At 46.7% G+C, this 19,207-nt stretch overlaps 1 protein-coding gene across 3 annotated transcripts in view; it reads left to right on the top strand.

Moving 5' to 3' along the window:
- LOC140427204 (protein diaphanous homolog 1-like) overlaps positions 1–19,207 on the top strand; it is a 464,569-nt gene that overhangs the window by 168,031 nt on the left and 277,331 nt on the right. For all 3 annotated transcript variants that reach the window (XM_072512804.1, XM_072512803.1, XM_072512805.1), the window contains one exon: positions 11,943–12,058. In XM_072512804.1, the coding sequence (XP_072368905.1) occupies positions 11,943–12,058 (116 nt within the window). The remainder of the gene's footprint in view (positions 1–11,942; positions 12,059–19,207) is intronic.

The raw sequence follows: 19,207 nt of genomic DNA, 5'->3' as shown, positions 1-19,207 counted from the left end.
ACCACCGGGCTTGTGGTGTATTTCTTCGGTGAGAACGGCAGCGGCGCCGTCACCATAGCTTGTAGGCTAGTCCCACTGCAGGACGCCCTCTCCAATCTCTTCCACGCCGCTCCCTCCTCTTCTCCCATCCACTTACACACCATTAAAATATTGGCGGCCCAGTAGTACTCACTTAGGCTCGGTAGTGCCATCCCCCCCCCTGTCCCTACTACGCTGCAAAAATCCCCTCCTCACTCTCGGGGTCTTCCCGGCCCACACACAACTCGTGATACTCTTCTCGATTCTTTTGAAAAAAGCCTTTGTGACCACCACCGGGAGGCACTGAAACACAGAAAGGAATCTCGGGAGGACCACCATTTTAATCGCCTGCACCCTCCCTGCCAGTGACAGGGACACCATGTCCCATCTCTTAAAGTCCTCCTCCATCTGTTCCACCAACCGCGTTAAATTAAGCCTATGTAATGTACCCCAATTCTTGGCTATCTGGATCCCCAAATACCGAAAGTCCCTTGTTACCTTCCTCAACGGTAAATCCTCTATTACTCTGCTCTGCTCCCCTGGATGCACCACAAACAACTCCCTTTTCCCCATGTTCAATTTATACCCTGAAAAATCCCCCAACTCCCCAAGTATCCGCATTATCTCTGGCATCCCCTCCGCCGGGTCCGCCACATATAGCAACAAATCATCCGCATACAGAGATACCCGGTGTTCTTCTCCTCCCCTGAGTACTCCCCTCCACTTCCTGGAACCCCTCAATGCTATGGCCAGGGGCTCAATCGCCAGTGCAAACAATAACGGGGACAGAGGACATCCCTGCCTCGTCCCTCTAAGGAGCCGAAAATAATCAGACCCCCGTCCATTCGTGACCACGCTCGCCATCGGGGCCCTATACAGCAACTGTACCCATCTGATATGCCCATCTCCAAAGACAAATCTCCTCAGCACCTCCCACAAATAATCCCACTCCACTCTATCAAATGCTTTCTCGGCATCCATCGCCACCACTATCTCCACTTCCCCCTCTGGTGGGGGCATCATCATTACCCCTAGCAGCCTCCGTATATTTGTATTCAGCTGTCTCCCCTTCACAAACCCAGTTTGGTCCTCATGAACTACCCCCGGGACACAATCCTCTATCCTCGTTGCCATTACCTTGGCCAGAATCTTAGCGTCCACATTCAGGAGGGAAATAGGTCTATAGGACCCGCATTGCAGCGGGTCTTTTTCCTTCTTTAGGAGGAGCGATATCGTTGCCTCTGACATAGTCGGGGGCAGCTGCCCCCTTTCCCTCGCCTCATTAAAGGTTCTCATCAGTAGCGGGGCCAGCAAGTCCACATATTTTCTATAGAATTCGACTGGGAATCGGTCTGGTCCCGGGGCCTTCCCCGCCTGCATGCTCCCAATCCCTTTCACTACTTCCTCTGTCTCAATCTGTGCTCCCAGTCCCGCCCTCTCCTGCTCCTCCACCTTAGGAAATTCCAGCTGATCCAGAAAGCACATCATTCTCTCCTTCCCATCCGGGGGCTGAGCTTCATATAATCTTTCATAAAATGCCTTGAACACTCCATTCACTCTCTCTGCTCCCCGCTCCATCTCTCCCTCCTCATCTCTCACCCCCCCCTATCTCCCTCGCTGCTCCCCTTTTCCTCAATTGGTGGGCCAGCAACCTGCTCGCCTTCTCCCCATATTCGTACTGTATACCCTGTGCCTTCCTCCATTGTGCCTCTGCATTACCCGTAGTCAACAAGTCAAATTCTACATGTAGCCTTTGCCTTTCCCTGTACAGTCCCTCCTTCGGTGCCTCCGCATATTGTCTGTCCACCCTCAGAAGTTCTTTCAACAACCGCTCCCTTTCCCTGCCCTCCTGCTTTCCTTTATGTGCCTTAATAGATATCAGCTCCCCTCTAACCACTGCCTTCAGCGCCTCCCAGACCACTCCCACCTGAACCTCCCTATTATCATTGAGTTCCAAGTACCTTTCAATACACCCCCCCACCCTTAAACACACCCCCTCATCTGCCAATAATCCCATGTCCATTCTCCAGGGTGGACGCTGTTCTTTTTCCTCCCCTATCTCCAGGTCCACCCAATGTGGAGCGTGATCCGAAATAGCTATAGCCGTGTACTCCGTCCCCGTCACCTTCGGGATCAGTGCCCTTCCCAAAACAAAAAAGTCTATCCGTGAATAAACTTTGTGGACATAGGAGAAAAACGAAAACTCCTTACTCCGAGGTCTACTAAATCTCCAGGGGTCTACTCCTCCCATCTGCTCCATAAAGTCCTTAAGCACCCTAGCTGCAGCCGGCCTCCTTCCGGTCCTGGACCTCGATCTGTCCAGCCCTGGGTCCAGCACCGTGTTAAAATCTCCACCCATTACCAACCTCCCCACCTCTAGGTCCGGGATACATCCTAACATACGCCTCATAAAGTTGGCGTCATCCCAGTTCGGGACATATACGTTCACTAAAACCACCGCCTCCCCTTGCAATTTGCCACTCACCATCACGTATCTGCCCCCACTATCCGCCACTATGGTCTTTGCCTCAAACATTACCCGCTTCCCCACTAGTATAGCCACCCCCCTGTTTTTTGCGTCTAGCCCTGAATGAAACACCTGCCCCACCCATCCTTTGCGTAGTCTGACCTGGTCTATCAGTTTCAGATGCGTCTCCTGCAGCATAACCACATCTGTCTTAAGTTTCTTTAGGTGTGCGAGTACGCGTGTCCTCTTTATCGGCCCGTTCAGCCCTCTCACGTTCCACGTGATCAGCCGGGTTGGGGGGCTCTTTACCCCCCCCCCCTTGTCGACTAGCCATCTCCTTTTTCAGTCCAGCTCCTCACCCGGTTCCCACGTAGCCGTATCTCCCCCCAACGGCGCCCTCCCGCCCCGACCACCCCACCCCATACCAGCTCCCCCTTCTCCCCAGCAGCAGCAACCCAGTTAACCCCCCCCCCCCACTAGATCCCTCACTAGCGTAATTGCACCCCCCATGTTGCTCCCAGAAGTCAGCAAACTGGCCGACCTCGGCTTCCCCCCGTGACCTCGGCTCCCACTGTGCGGGGCCCCTCCTTCCTGCTTCCCTGTTCCCACCATGATTACCATAGCGCGGGAACAAAGCCCGCGCTTCCCATTTGGCCCCGCCCCCAATGGCCGGCGCCCCCAGCTCCTCATCCTCCCTCCCCCACGACATGGGGGAGAGAGAAAAGTTACAGGGTCGCAGGATTGACAACTTGGGAAATCATCTCTTCCACCTTTTCCCCCTCTTCACCCCACATATTCGCCCCACCACTTTGTCCCAAACGTTCTTTTTCTAGCCCGCTTATTCCAGTTTCTCCTCGACAATAAATGTCCACGCCTCTTCTGCCATTTCAAAGTAATGGTGTTTCCCTTGATGTGTGACCCACAGTCTTGCCGGCTGCAGCATTCCAAATTTAACCTTCCTTTTGTGCAGCACCGCCTTGGCCCGATTAAAGCTTGCCCTCCTTCTCGCCACCTCCGCACTCCAATCTTGATATATGCGGATCACCGCGTTCTCCCACCTACTGCTCCGAGTTTTCTTTGCCCATCTGAGGACCATCTCTCTGTCCTTATATCGGTGAAATCTCACCACTATGGCTCGAGGAATTTCTCCAGCCCTCGGTCTTCGCGCCATAACTCGATAGGCTCCCTCCACCTCCAACGGGCCCGTCAGGGCCTCCGATCCCATTAACGAGTGCAGCATCGTGCTCACATATGCCCCGACGTCCGCCCCTTCTGCATCTTCGGGAAGACCAAGAATCCTTAAATTCTTCCTCCTCGCATTATTCTCCAGCACCTCCAGCCTTTCCACACACCTTTTGTGTTGTGCCTCGTGCATCTCTGTCTTCACCACCAGGCCCTGTATGTCGTCCTCATTCTCAGCAGCCTTTGCCTTCACGACCCGAAGCTCCTGCTCCTGGGTCTTTTGCTCCTCCTTTAGCCCTTCAATCGCCTGTAATATCGGGGCCAGCAGCTCCTTCTTCATCTCCTTTTTAAGTTCTTCCACGCAACGCCGCAGGAACTCTTGTTGGTCAGGGCCCCATATTAAACTGCCTCCTTCCGACGCCATCTTGCTTTGTGCCTGCCTTCCTGGCCGCTGCTCTAGAGGATCCACCGCAATCCGGCCACTTTCCTCTCCTTTTTCCATCCGTGTCCAGGGGGGATTCCCTTCTGGTTTACCGCACAGTGTTTTTAGCCGTTAAAATTGCCGTTGGGGCTCCTATTAAGAGCCCAAAAGTCCTTTCCACCAGGAGCTGCCCGAACGTGCGACTTAGCTGGTCATCGCCGCACCCGGAACCCACCTTTTATTTTCTGATCCCAGTACCAGGCCCACAGATTTTGGTCTGATCCAATTTTGGGACCATGGCTTTTAGTTTAAACTGGACAAAGTTTCAGATCCAAAGTCCTCACTAAGAGAATATCACCACTAGATTCTATAGATTTTGAACAAATAAAATAAACTACTGTGCCAGGTCAGAAAAATAAAATTTACAATGGGCACGATCGAATGGCCTCGTCGCTCCCGACTCGTTGACTGGATGAGGCCTTTAAATCGCATGATATTCCTCTCACGAATTGCGAGACATGGAACGCCTGGCGAGATCACGTCGCGATCTGGATGTCGCCCTTGTTGGGTGTGATCCAGATTGACTTATTTAACTGAGCCATTAGGCTAATTTAAATATGTCTGTGCCTGATTCTCCCGAGGCTTCGGAGCAAACATCCATGTCTGGGCGACCTCACCACAGTGCCATTTAGTACTGGTCCACACAAACGTGGATCAGGCATAACAGCACCTGGGGATGGGGGGGCGGGGGGGGGGGGGGGGGGGGGGGGGAGGAAAGGCCACCAGGCCGTCTAGCTCTGGGCAATATAGACACAATATAGACACTCCTGCTGGCACCTTGGCACTGCCAGCTTGGCACTTGGCAATGTCATCTTGGTACTGCCAAGATGCTCAGGATTGCATATTGCCCATGCCAGGGACCGGGTCTGAGACATAACGCTGCTCAGCTAACATTTACTTCCATTTATATAAAGTCTTTGTCAAGTAGTGAAATGTCCCAAGGTGCTCTACTGGTAGAGAGTGGGATATTTAGATCTGTGTGCGTGACTTAGGCATGCAGCTTATGCACTAAATCATCAAATGTTACAGTGCAGATATATGCCCTTCACACCTATGGTAGCTATCCCATTAAGTCGGTATTTTTTGAACTCAAAATGGGATGTGAAATCTACTGGCAAAGCCAGTAGAACAGGTGTGAATCTGCACATCTCTTATGAACCAACTTTGTATTTGTAGTTTGAGAGTTAAACTTTGTAGCACTTTCTTTTAAAAGTTTTAATCGTTTGATGGTATTTTTAGTTGGGCAAAGTGATTGGGCTATTGAAATTATAGTTGTTCTGTCGATGTTATTTGTTCCTTCAAAAAGAAAGTGTGTGGTGTTCAGGTAAGACAGTCCGACTCCTTCAATTAGAATTGCAAATGAATAGGCAGGGGATAAAAATGATTTTTCTATTTCACGTGCAGATGTATGGTTTGTGCAGTGATAATGGGGGAATAGTCAAGACCTTGTAATTATGACAGTAGTGCTGAATCATTTAAATTCTGTGGCATTATGAAATTCGTGGCAGATTTCTCTCCTAATTTTGCATTGAAGACTGGTATTAAATATATAATGGGTGCACTAAATGTGGATCCTTCAAACAACGCGGTGTGATTACCAATCAGTGTGTCTGCCTCGTGCATGCAGTTTCCATACTAAAGTGCTTAGTCTATGACAGCAAATGATTCATTTTGTATAAAAAGGAAAGGTTTGTGTCTATATTGCTGCTCCATTAGTTCTGTTATCCTCAGTCACTGAGCTCATCTTGGCCTGTTATAGGAGTAGAAACCACACCAATTAACCGCTGCTCCAAATGAACTGTTAGCTGCGAGGGCTTGCTAGCTCTTGGTCTACTGTGCAGCCTTTTTTCATGGTTCTATCCGGGTGGGTCTAAAAAAAAGTTGAAATAAATTGTTGAAAATTCTCTGATATAAACAGAAAGTACTGGAAATGGACACCAGGTTTGTTGGCACCTGGGAGAGAAAAGATGGGTCATACAAAGAACAAAGAAATGTACAGCACAGGAACAGGCCCTTCGGCCCTCCAAGCCCGTGCCGACCATGCTGCCCGACTAAACTACAATCTTCTACACTTCCTGGGTCCGTATCCTTCTATTCCCATCCTATTCATGTATTTGTCAAGATGCCCCTTAAATGTCCCTATCGTCCCTGCTTCCACCACCTCCTCCCGTAGCGAGTTCCAGGCACCCACTACCCCCTGTGTAAAGAACTTGCCTCGTACATCTACTCTAAACCTTGCCCCTCTCACCTTAAACCTATGCCCCCTAGTGATTGACCCCTCTACCCCGGGGAAAAGCCTCTGACTATCCACTCTGTCTATGCCCCTCATAATTTTGTAGACCTCTATCAGGTCGCCCCTCAACCTCCTTCGTTCCAGTGAGAACAAACCGAGTTTATTCAACCGCTCCTCGTAGCTAATGCCCTCCATACGAGGCAACATTCTGGTAAATCTCTTCTGCAGCCTCTCTAAAGCCTCCACATCCTTCTGGTAGTGTGGCGACCAGAATTGAACACTATACTCCAAGTGTGGCCTAACTAAGGTTCTATACAGCTGCAACATGACTTGCCAATTCTTATACTCAATGCCCCGGCCAATGAAGGCAAGCATGCCGTATGCCTTCTTGACTACTTTCTCCACCTATGTTGCCCCTTTCAGTGACCTGTGGACCTGTACTCCTAGATCTCTCTGACTTTCAATACTCTTGAGGGTTCTACCATTCACTGTATATTCCCTACCTGCATTAGACCTTCCAAAATGCATTACCTCACATTTGTCCGGATTAAACTCCCATCTGCCATCTCTCCGCCCAAGTCTCCAAACAATCTAAATCCTGCTGTATCCTCTGACAGTCCTCATCGCTATCCGCAATTCCACCAACCTTTGTGTCGTCTGCAAACTTACTAATCAGACCAGTTACATTTTCCTCCAAATCATTTCTGAACAGCAACGGTCCCAGCACTGATCCCTGTGGAACACCACTGGTCACAGCCCTCCAATTAGAAAAGCATCCTTCCATTGCTACTCTCCGCCTTCTATGACCTAGCCAGTTCTGTATCCACCTTGCCAGCTCACCCCTGATCCCGTGTGACTTCACCTTTTGTACTAGTCTACCATGAGGGACCTTGTCAAAGGCCTTACTGAAGTCCATATAGACAACATCCACTGCCCTTCCTGCATCAATCATCTTCGTGACCTCCTCGAAAAACTCTATCAAGTTAGTGAGACACGACCTCCCCTTCACAAAACCATGCTGCCTCTCACTAATACGTCCATTTGCTTCCAAATGGGAGTAGATCCTGTCTCGCAGAATTCTCTCCAGTAATTTCCCTACCACTGAAGTAAGGCTCACTGGCCTGTAGTTCCCTGGATTATCCTTGCTACCCTTCTTAAACAGAGGAACAACATTGGCTATTCTCCAGTCCTCGGGGACATCACCTGAAGACAGTGAGGATCCATAGATTTCTGTCAAGTCCTCAGCAATTTCCTCTCCAGCCTCCTTCAGTATTCTGGGGTAGATCGCATCAGGCCCTGGGGACTTATCTACCTTAATATTTTTTAAGACACCCAACACCTCGTCTTTTTGGATCACAATGTGACCCAGGCTATCTACACCCCCTTCTCCAGACTCAACATCTACCAATTCCTTCTCTTTGGTGAATACTGATGCAAAGTATTCATTTAGTACCTCGCCCATTTCCTCTGGCTCCACACATAGATTCCCTTGCCTATCCTTCAGTGGGCCAACCCTTTCCCTGGCTACCCTCTTGCTTTTTATGTACGTGTAAAAAGCCTTGGGAATTTCCTTAACCCTATTTGCCAATGACTTTTCGTGACCCCTTCTAGCCCTCCTGACTCCTTGCTTAAGTTCCTTCCTACTTTCCTTATATTCCACACAGGCTTCGTCTATTCCCAGCCTTTTAGCCCTGACAAATGCCTCCTTTTTCTTTTTGACGAGGCCTACAATATCTCTCGTTATCCAAGGTTCCCGAAAATTGCCGTATTTATCCTTCTTCCTCACAGGAACATGCCGGTCCTGAATTCCTTTCAACTGACACTTGAAAGCCTCCCACATGTCAGATGTTGATTTGCCCTCAAACATCCGCCCCCAATCTATGTTCTTCAGTTCCCGCCTAATATTGTTATAATTAGCCTTCCCCCAATTTAGCACATTCATCCTAGGACCACTCTTATCCTTGTCCACCAGCACTTTAAAACTTACTGAATTGTGGTCACTGTTCCCGAAATGCTCCCCTACTGAAACTTCTGCCAGCTGGCCGGTCTCATTCCCCAATACCAGGTCCAGTACCGCCCCTTCCCTAGTTGGACTGTCCTCATATTGTTTTAAGAAGCCCTCCTGGATGCTCCTTACAAACTCCGCCCCGTCTAAGCCTCTGGCACTAAGTGAGTCCCAGTCAATATTGGGGAAGTTGAAGTCTCCCATCACCACAACCCTGTTGTTTTTACTCTTTTCCAAAATCTGTCTACCTATCTGCTCCTCTATCTCCCGCTGGCTGTTGGGAGGCCTGTAGTATACCCCCAACATTGTGACTGCACCCTTCTTATTCCTGATTTCTACCCATATAGCCTCACTGCCCTCTGAGGTGTCCTCCCGCAGTACAGCTGTGATATTCTCCCTAACCAGTAGTGCAACTCAGCCACCCCTTTAACATCCCCCTCTATCCCTCCTGAAACATCTAAATCCTGGAACGTTTAGCTGCCAATCCTGCCCTTCCCTCAACCAGGCCTCTGTAATGGCAACAACATCATAGTTCCAAGTTCTAATCCAAGCTCTAAGTTCACCTGCCTTACCTGTAATACTTCTTGCATTAAAACATATGCACTTCAGGCCACCAGACCCGCTGTGTTCAGCAACTTCTCCGTCTGCTCTGCCTCAGAGCCCCACTGTCCCTATTCCCTAATTCTCCCTCAATGCTCTCACCTTCTGACCTATTGCTCCCGTGCCCACCCCCCTGCCATACTAGTTTAAACCCTCCCGTGTGACACTAGCAAACCTCGTGGCCAGGATATTTATGCCTCTCCAGTTTAGATGCAACCCGTCCTTATATAGGTCACACCTGCAGCGGAAGAGCTCCCAGTGATCCAGATAACGGAAACCCTCCCTCCTACACCAGCCGTTTAGCCACGTGTTCAGCTGCTCTATCTTCCTATTTCTAGCCTCACTGGCATGTGGCACAGGGAGTAATCCCGAGATTACAACCCTAGAGGTCCTGTCTTTTAACTTTCTGCCTAGCTCCCTGAACTCCTGCTGCAGGACCTCATGCCCCTTCCTGCCTATGTCGTTAGTACCAATATGTACAACGACCTCTGCCTGTTTGCCCTCCCCCTTCAGGATCCCCTCTACCCGTTTGGAGACATCCTGGACCCTGGCACCAGGGAGGCAATATACCATCCTGGAGTCTCTTTCACGTCCACAGAAGCGCCTATCTGTGCCCCTGACTATAGAGTCCCCTATTACTATTGCTCTTCTGCGCTTTGACCCTCCCTTCTGAACATCAGAGCCAGCCGTGGTGCCACTGCTCTGGCTGCTGCTGTTTTCCCCTGATAGGCTATCCCCCCCGACAGTATCCAAAGGGTACTGTTCGAGAGGGGGACAACCACAGGGGATTCCTGCACTGACTGCCTGCCCTTTCTGGTGGTCACCCATTTCTCTGCCTGCACCTTGGGTGTGACCACATTTATATAACTGCGATCTATGACGCTTTCCGCCACCTGCATGCTCCAACGTGCATCCAATTGCTGCTCCAACCGAACCATGCGGTCTGTGAGGAGCTCCAGCTGGGTGCACTTTCTGCAGATGAAGCCATCCGGGACGCTGGAAGCCTCCCGGACCTGCCACATCTCACAGTCAGAGCACTGCACCCCTGTAACTGACATTGCATCAATTAATTAAAATTTAAAGTTTTTTAAAAAATTTTAATATATTTTTTAAAAATTGTTTTTAAAAGTTAGTTAATTATCTGTTTCCTAGCACTAGATTTCTAATATAAATGCGAAAGCTAAATATAGTACCCTCCGATCTCTGGTGCAGGTGTGACCTATATAAGGACGGGTTGCATCTAAACTGGAGAGGCATAAATATCCTGGCCATGAGGTTTGCTAGTGTCACACGGGAGGGTTTAAACTAGTATGGCAGGGGGGTGGGCACGGGAGCAATAGGTCAGAAGGTGAGACCCTTAGATACCCCTCTAAATTATAATTAAGTAATTATGTTTAATTACTTACCAATGCTTAATTTTTTTAATTTAGTGTAGATTCCCAACCAGCCACTCGGGTCACAGCTTTTCTGTGATGTCACTTCAGTCGTGTGTCTCCCCCCCCCCCCCCCCCCACACACACACACACACACACACACAATTTGAAAAAGGTATAAAAGTAAAAATCACTTACCTTCTTACCTTCTGAGTGTCTTAGATGTTCTCAGGTTCTCTCTCTGACAGAGACTGCTCCTCCTCCTCCTCCGAACGGCTCCCAAAACTAGGCCGCGATCTTTTAAAATCTCCGCTCTGACTCACAGCTCCTCATGATTTGGGGTTAGACAGTTATCAATGGAGGGAGCATGTAGGACTATGAGGGTATTGTCGACAGGGAGGGAATGCAGGTTTGTGGGTATATTGACTGGGTGGAATTCATGGTGTAGCTATTACTGGCAGGTGGGAGCATAATGAGTAGAGGGAGGCCATATTATTTACTAGGCAAGTTCAGGAATGCAAGTATCAGCAGGGGGAGACGTAGTGCAGGGTTAAGGGGGTATCATCAATAATGTACTCCCTTCCCTTTCCAAACCACTTAGCCCACCATCACTCTCAGAATTGTCCTGATATTAAACTTGGCTTGTTCAGCATTTTTGTGGGCGACCGCAAGTGGGCTGGATGCTATTCTCGGCCATCAGTAGTTGTGTTAATGACAGCAATCAATAAGAATGATAACTTGTATTTATAAAAAGTGCTGATCCCACAATCCCATAAAAATTTTCAATCGAACATACCACTACAGTATCGCTAACAGAGGCTTCAAGCACTTAACACCTTTTAACATTGCACCAATAAAAATTGAGACATTGACAAAAGAGACCATAGAGCAATTTATTATAACCACTTAAAGATATCAATCAAACAATGTTGCCAATTCCCCTCCAGCTGTCAGAACTGAAATCCCTGCTGAAAACAATATTTTTGAGTCTGGGTTTTCACCCAAACATACATAATGAGGCCAACTACTGTTCTACTGAAAATTGCCTTACATCTGTCCTCATTGTCCGTATTATGCATTATGTGAGGGGCACGGACTGGGGGCGGGGAGGTAACAGTCTTTAACAGTGTAACAGCACTGGGGCAAAGAATCTGAGAACTGTGTGGACCTGTTAACCAGTCGTTCCTGTGGCTGCCTCCGATTTGCTTCTGGGGGCAGTAGGCCTGGCTCTATCGTTCATCCATTTCTCCACTGCTCCACCTCCCCCAGATGCCCAGAGCGAAAGCTGTGCCATTCAGGGGGCGTTTCTACCTAGATGACTCTGGCAAGTCAGAAGATTTCCCTCGAGCTTCCTACCTCGGTAGTGAAAACCTGGGCCTGGTTCTCTTCTGTCATGTGGTGTTCCCTCAACTTTTTTGTGTTAATGTGGTAGACATGTCCTTTTACGTTGGAAGGATTTCTTTCCTCCCCGTCTTCCGTTCAACTTTCAGCAACAATCTATGGGATCCTGCGGAACTGAATAGACTACTTTATCCACGAGAATCGAGGTATTGTTGATATGTTCCCTTAACAATAGCTGTACAGATGTGAATGAAATCTTCCAGATGCTGCTGAACACTGTGAAGGACTCCAAAGCAGAACAGTACTTCCTGTCTATCCTTCAGCACTTGCTTCTGATTCGCAATGATTACCAAGTCAGGTAGGTGTCTTCAGTGTCAATTTGGAATGCTACTGACCCATAAACATTTCATAATATTTACATCAGATTGTAAATCTCATTTGTAACACACTAGGAATTTTTTCCAGTTCAATACTTGTTTAGGTTTATACTCTGTGTCTGCTCCATCTTGGTTTTGGGTTCTCTGTCATATATATGGAAGAATATTTGCAGATTACTCAAGCAATAGTCCAAGCGAAAACAAGCCTGTAATCGTCGCAATGGGTGAGAGGTTGGAGGGATTAAAATTGGTAGAAAATAATGAATGTCTGTGTTTCAGAGGTCAGTGAGGAAGAATACTTTGATGATAGGAGTTCATGTAATGATAGAGAGAATTATTTGACAATGAAAAAGGCTGATTATCTGCTGCAGATTTAAACAATTTCTCCTGTGTTCTTTCATTTGAATTTTGTTGGGTGCAATTCCCCAGTTCAAGCAACCACTCTCCCAGTACTTCAACCACTTTTAAAGCATCAGTTTGGTTCGTAATTGTTGGAAGGGTATTCGACCAAGCCCCTCTTGCGCAGTCCCACTCATTCCCCACATAACAGTCCTTTTTATTTGACGTGCGATGTTCACATAAAAAGAGTTGACACAAAACCTTTGAGTAGAGACTGGATTATTCTGCTTACTGTTAAATTTCATAAGGAAACACAGTGGTTGAGAAATCCACAGATGTGTTGTAGGTGACAGAATACATTGACCATCACTGAAGTAAGTTGTCATGGTAACTTTGCCTCCCCTACAGATGACAATTATTTTCAGCCTCCTACTTAAAAACTTGTGTAAATTTAATAATAATCTTTATTAATGTAGTCCTACATTAAAGTTGCTGTGAAAATCCCCGAGTCGCCACATTCCGGCATGTCTTTCAGGACTTGTGGGAGGAAACCGGAGCACCCGGAGTAAACCCACGCAGATAAGGGGAGAAAGTGCAGACTCCGCACACAGTGAACTAAGCTGGGAATCGAACCTGGGACCCTGGTGTTGTGAAGCAACAGTGCTAACCACTGCTACCATACCGCCATCAGGAAATCCTATCCATTTCCCAAAACTCCGAACTCTGCTGTTCCAATTCTGGACTCCTGCACATCCCGCTGTTTCCTTTTCTGCATCATTGTTGGTCGTGCCTTCAACTTCCAAGGCCCTAAGGTCTGCCCCAAAACCACGCACTCTCTCCCTCGCTCTCTATTCTTTTAATAATAATAATTGTTTATTGTCACAAGTAGGCTTCAATGAAGTTACTGTGAAAAGCCCCTAGTCGTCACATTCCGGCGGGGAAATGAAACAGCGCTGCTGGCATTGTTCTGCATTACAAGCCAGCTGTTTAGCCCACTGTGCTAAACCAGCCCCAGACGCTCTTTAAAACTTAATATCTTGCTAAAGCTCTGTGAAGTGCCTTGGGATATTTTACTGTTATAGTCACAACTGATTCTAAATGTTATAATGTAGCAAAATTGGATTTTAGTGCTTTAAAATATTAATTATTGAATTGCTTGAATTAGGAGTAGGCACCATTTTGGGACGAGGATCCATACAGTCTTTGAAGCTCAAGTAACTGTGTCACATCCACACTTTCATTTCTTTTCAGCCCGTCGATCCTGCCTGAATTTTGAGGCTGGAAGTTTAGAGGAGCCTTTTTTTTGTAGTGTTCGATCACTAGTATTTGAACCCTCAATCTGAATGCGAAGATCTGTCAGGAAGTTGGGGTTCTTTTTATAAGAATAGCTCATAGAATTTACAGTGCAGAAGGAGGTCATTCGGCCCATCGGGTCTGCACCGGCCCTTGGAAGACCACGATACCCTTTTTTAAAAATACATTTAGAGTACCCAATTATTTTTTTCCCCCCCAATTAAGGGCAATTTAGCGTGGCCAATCCACCTAACCTGCACATCTTTGGGTTGTGGGGGTGAAACCCACGCAGACATGGGGTGAATGTGCAAACTCCACACGGACCCAGGGCCGGGATTCGAACCCGGGTCCTCAGCGCCGCATTCCCAGTGATACCACTGTGCCATGTGCCGCCCTGGAAGAGCACCATGCCCAAGCCCACACCTTCACCCTATCCTCGTAACCCAGTAGCCCTACCCAACCTGTTTGGACACTAAGGACAATTTAGCATGGCCAATCCACCTAACCTGCACATCTTTGGACTGTGGGAGGAAACCAGAGCACCCGGAGGAAACCCACGCAGACACTGGGAGAACGTGCAGACTCCGCACAGACAATGACCCAAGCCGGGAATCGAACCTGGGAACCTGAAGCTGTGAAGCAACAGTGCTATCCACTGTGCTATCGTGTCACCCTTTTGAGATGAAAACAACAAACAAAGAAAAGTACAACACAGGAACACGCCCTTCGGCCCTCCCAAGCCTGCGCCGACCATGCTGCCCGTCTAACCTTAAACCTTTTACACCCGTCTAACCTTAACACTTACACTTCCAGGGCCCGTATCCCTCTATTCCCATCCTGTTCATGTATTTGTCAAGATGCCCCTTAAATGTCACTATCGTTCCTGCTTCCACCACCTCCTCCAGCAGCGAGTTCTGGGAACCCACTACCCTCTGTGTACAAAACATCTTGCCTCGCACATCTCTAAACTTTATCCCTCGCACCTTAAACCTTTGTCCCCTAGTAATTGACTCTTCCACCCTGGGAAAAAGCTTCGGACTATCCACTCTGTCCATGCCCCTCATAATTTTTGTAGACTTTTGTAAAGGTTGAGAGAAGATTTGATGGATGTGCTCAAAATGTTGAGGGGGCAGTAGGTGAGGAAAAACTATTTCCACCGGCAGAGGGATAAATTATCTGAGGATACTGTGATTGGCAAAAGAAGCAGTGAAGTGTTGAGGACAATATTTCTTGCATAACAAGTGCTTACAATCTAAAATGCACTGTCTGAAAGGGTGATGGGGAAGATTCAATCATGGCTTTCAGAAGATAATTGGATGAGGACCTGGAAGAGGGAAAAATAATTTGTAGGGGTACAGGAGAAGGACAGAGGAGTGGGACTCACTGAGCTGCTCTTGAACATAAACCTAAGAACTCTGAGCAGGAGTAGGCAATTCAGCCTCTGGGGCCTGCTCCACCTTTCAATCCGACCATGGCTGACCTCATCTCCACCTTCCTGCCTGCTCCCCACAACCCTTCATCCCATTGCTAATTAAAAACCTATCTATCTCCTCAAATTTGTTTACTATTCAGGGATCCACTGCACTCTGGGCTAGAGAATTCCACAGGACTGAAGTAATTCCTCCTGATTGCGGTTTTAAATCAGCCACCCCTTACCCTAAAACTATGGTCTCTTGTTCTAGAGTGCCCACCAAGGGTAAACATCCACTCTACGTCTACCCAGTCAATCCTCTTTAGCACCTTATATACCTCAATTAGATTTCCTACAATTCTTCTTCACTCCAGAGTGTACAGGCCTTAACTGCTCTGTCTCCCTTCATAATACAAGTCCTTCATCCCTGGAATCAATCCAGTGCACCTTCTGTGAACCGTCTCTAATGCATCTACATCCTTCCTCAACTAATGGGACCAAAGCTCTGCGCATTACTCCAGATGCAGTCTCACCAATGTCCTGTGCAGTTGCAACAGCACCTCCTTAATTTTATACTCTATTCCATTAGCAATGAATGCCAAAATTCAATTTGCCCTCCTTACTACCTGCTGCACCTGCTTACTAACTTTCTGCGATTCACGCACGAGGACACCCATATCCGAAGCATTTTGAAGTTTCTCTCCATGTAGATAATTTACCTTTTTATTCCTCTGACCTGAATGGATAAATTCTCACTTCGCCACATTAAATTCTTGTTACCGGACATTGGCCCACTCGCCTATCTACATCCATTTGTAAATTTCTTATTTCCTCATTGTAACTTGCTTTCCCACCTATTTTAGTGCCATCTGAAAATTTGGCTTATCCCTGTATCCAAGTCATCAATAAAGATTGTAAATAGTTGGGGCCTGCGGACCGAACCCTGCAGCATCCCACTAGTCACAGCTTCCCGTCCAGAAAAAGGACCCATTTATCCCGAGTCTCTGCTTTTTGTTGGTTTGCGAATTCTCTATCCAAGCTAATATATTACCCCCATGGGAGCTTATCTTGTGCACTAACCTTTTGTGTGGTACCTTATCAAATGCCTTCTGGAAGTCCGGGCACCCTATATCAACAGGATCCACTTGGCTTGTTATATCTTCAAAGAAAATTAGTCAAACATGATTTACCCTTCATAAAGCCATGCTGACGCTGATGGATTGCGGTTTGACTTTCCAAATGTCCAGTGACTAATTCCTCAATAATGGATTCCAACAGTTTCAAAGCAACAGGACATTAAACTAACTGGTTTATAGTTTCCCACTTTTTTGCCTTTCTCTTTTTGAACATTATTAGACTTTCCAGAATCCATGGCATTGCGGGAATATTATAGCCAATACCTCCACTATCTCTGCTGGTACTTCCTTTAAAGACCCTAGGATGTAGGCCATCAGGCCCTGGGGACTTGTCTGCCTTTAATCCCAATAGCTTGTTCAGTATTTTCTTCCCGAGTGATGGCTTGCTAGGCCATTTCAGGGCGGGGCATTTAGAGTCAACTGCATCGCTGTGTGGGTCTGGAGTCGCATATAGCCAGGACAAGGACAGCAGGTTCCCTTCCCTGAAGGACATTAGTACACCAGATGTGTTTTTACGACAATCGGCAATGGTTTCATGGTCATCGTTAGACATTTAATTCCAGATTTTTTAAAAATTGAATTCGTATTTGACCACCTGCCCTGGTGGGATTTGAACCCAGGACCCCAAGCATTGCCCTGGGTCTCTGGATTACTAGTCCAGTGACAATACCTTTAGGTTATTGTAGAGATCTACCATGCGGTTCAAGCGCTGTCTCGCATACACTTTAAAACTCGGTAGAAATGCGAGTTACACTTCTCGGATGCAAAGTAAGAATCTTTTATTGCCTCTACTGATTACAATTGAGAGAAACTTAAATCTATTCTCGATAAAGCCTTGCCAGCAAAAGACTTAAAGAGAAGTAATTTATAAAACAATTTGAACTTTCAAAAATAATGCAGAAATGGTTTCTTGCTTAAGGCAAAGACAGATTGCGCAGACTTCAAGAGTTTAGAAGGGAAAATATGAAAATAAGGATAGCGAATAGTCAAGTAAAAATATAGATTGATCCGGATAGAAAATGGCTGTCCAGGCCCTCCTGTTTAAGGAAAATGTTATCAGTCTGAGGCCATCTGTCCCTACCTCTATGTCGTCCTGATTGGTTTGGGTGAGTTTCAAATACATTTGATTGGATAGTTAACTGTCAATCCTCAATGTGCAACATAAGTTTTAAATGTTTCATGTTTGAATATTTGTGTGCGCTATGGAATGTGATTTTGTGCTGTCATCGAGTCTGGTTCTTGATCTGATTACTGGGAAAGCTCATTTCTTTATATGAAACTAATTTTGAAATCTGTTCATTAGAACAATAGTCAGTTCATATTGTCAGTAAAAATGTTGCATTTATCTTCAACTAGTCTGGATGTGTCAAGTTCTGTACTTTTGTTTAAGTTATGTGTTTTGTCATGACGTAAGGTTATGAATACTGAAATCCTTATTTTAAAATGGGTATTAAAGACTGGGCTTTCATATTTACATTAAAATGGCCTTTTACCTATCAAAATAACTGATACCCTTCAGTTATCTTTAACCTCCTTGTTTAACCAGCAATGCCATTTTACAATTTCCCCAACTTATAATCTTTCTTTCTCTCTGGAATATATTTTAGTTCGGAAGAAATGAATATCGCCTTAAATATCTGCCATTTTATCAACTGTCTCACCTTTTAGTCTTTCTGCCAGTCCACTAGGGCCGAATCAGTCCTCATGTCTGTGTAATTACCTTGGTTTAACAGCAGAACACTAGTTGGGGACTCAAGTTTATTGTCCTCAAGCTGAATTCAAAATTGAAGCATGCAAGATCACACTTCCCTTTAGAATCCTTTACTGCAAGATCATTAATCCCTGTCTGTGGAATTCGTTACCACCGGATGTAGTTGAGTCCAAAACATTGTATGTTTTAAAGAAGCAGTTGGATAGAACACTTGGAGCGAAGGGGATCATAGGATATGGGGGAAAGCGGGATTAGGCTATTGAGTAGGATGATTAGCCATGATCATAGTGAATGGTGGGGCAGGCTCGAAGGGCCGAATGGCCTCCTCCTATTTTCTATGTTTCTATCTCATTACACAATACCAAATCCAGAGTAGCCCTGCTCCCTGGTTGGTTTGACAACATATTATTCCAAGAAACAATTTCAAATACACTCTTTGAATTCTCCCTTGGGGCTACCATTGCCAATTTGATTAATCCAGTCCATGTGCATATTAATATAACCCTAATTATTATCGTACCTTTCTTGCAAGCTCCCAGTACTTCCTGGTTTATACTTTGTCCTACTGTGGAACTGCTATTCGAGGACCTACAGATTACTGCCACCAGGGACTTCTTTCCTTTGCTATTTCTTATTTCTACCCAGCCTGATTCTATGTCTTGACCTCCAGGGCCAATATCATTTCTCACTACAGCACAGATACCTTCCTTTTACTAACAAAGTTACACCAACTGCTTTTCCTTTCTGTCCATCCTTCCAAAACACCGAGCATCCTTAGAAAATTCAATTCTCAGACCTGACCTCCTTGTAACTGTGTCTCAGTATTTGCCACCGAGTCATGCCTCGCTATCTCTATTTGAGCTGTTAACTCATTAATTGTATTCCGAATGCTATGTGCACTCCGATACAATAACTAAAAATTTGGCCTATTAACAAAGAACAATACAGCACAGGAACAGGCCCTTCGGCCCTCCAAGCCTTTACCGGTCATGATGCCACCCTTGGCCAAAACCCTCAGCATTTGTGCAATATCCCTCTGTACCCATCCATCCATGTATTTATTGAGGTGCCTTTTGAACGCCGTTAATGTATCTACTTTCACAACCTCTCCTGGCAACGCGTTCCAGGCACTCCCCACCCTCTGTATAAAAAAAAACCTGCCTTGCACATCTCCTCTAATCTTTGCCCCACAGACCTTACACCTATGCTCCCTGGTGACTGACCCTTCCAACCTGGGAAA

Source organism: Scyliorhinus torazame, chromosome 7 (assembly GCF_047496885.1).
Source record: "Scyliorhinus torazame isolate Kashiwa2021f chromosome 7, sScyTor2.1, whole genome shotgun sequence".
In the NCBI taxonomy this organism is placed as follows: domain Eukaryota; kingdom Metazoa; phylum Chordata; class Chondrichthyes; order Carcharhiniformes; family Scyliorhinidae; genus Scyliorhinus; species Scyliorhinus torazame.
The sequence above is the reverse complement of the archived record's forward strand: the minus strand, read 5'-3'. Positions and strand labels throughout refer to the sequence as shown.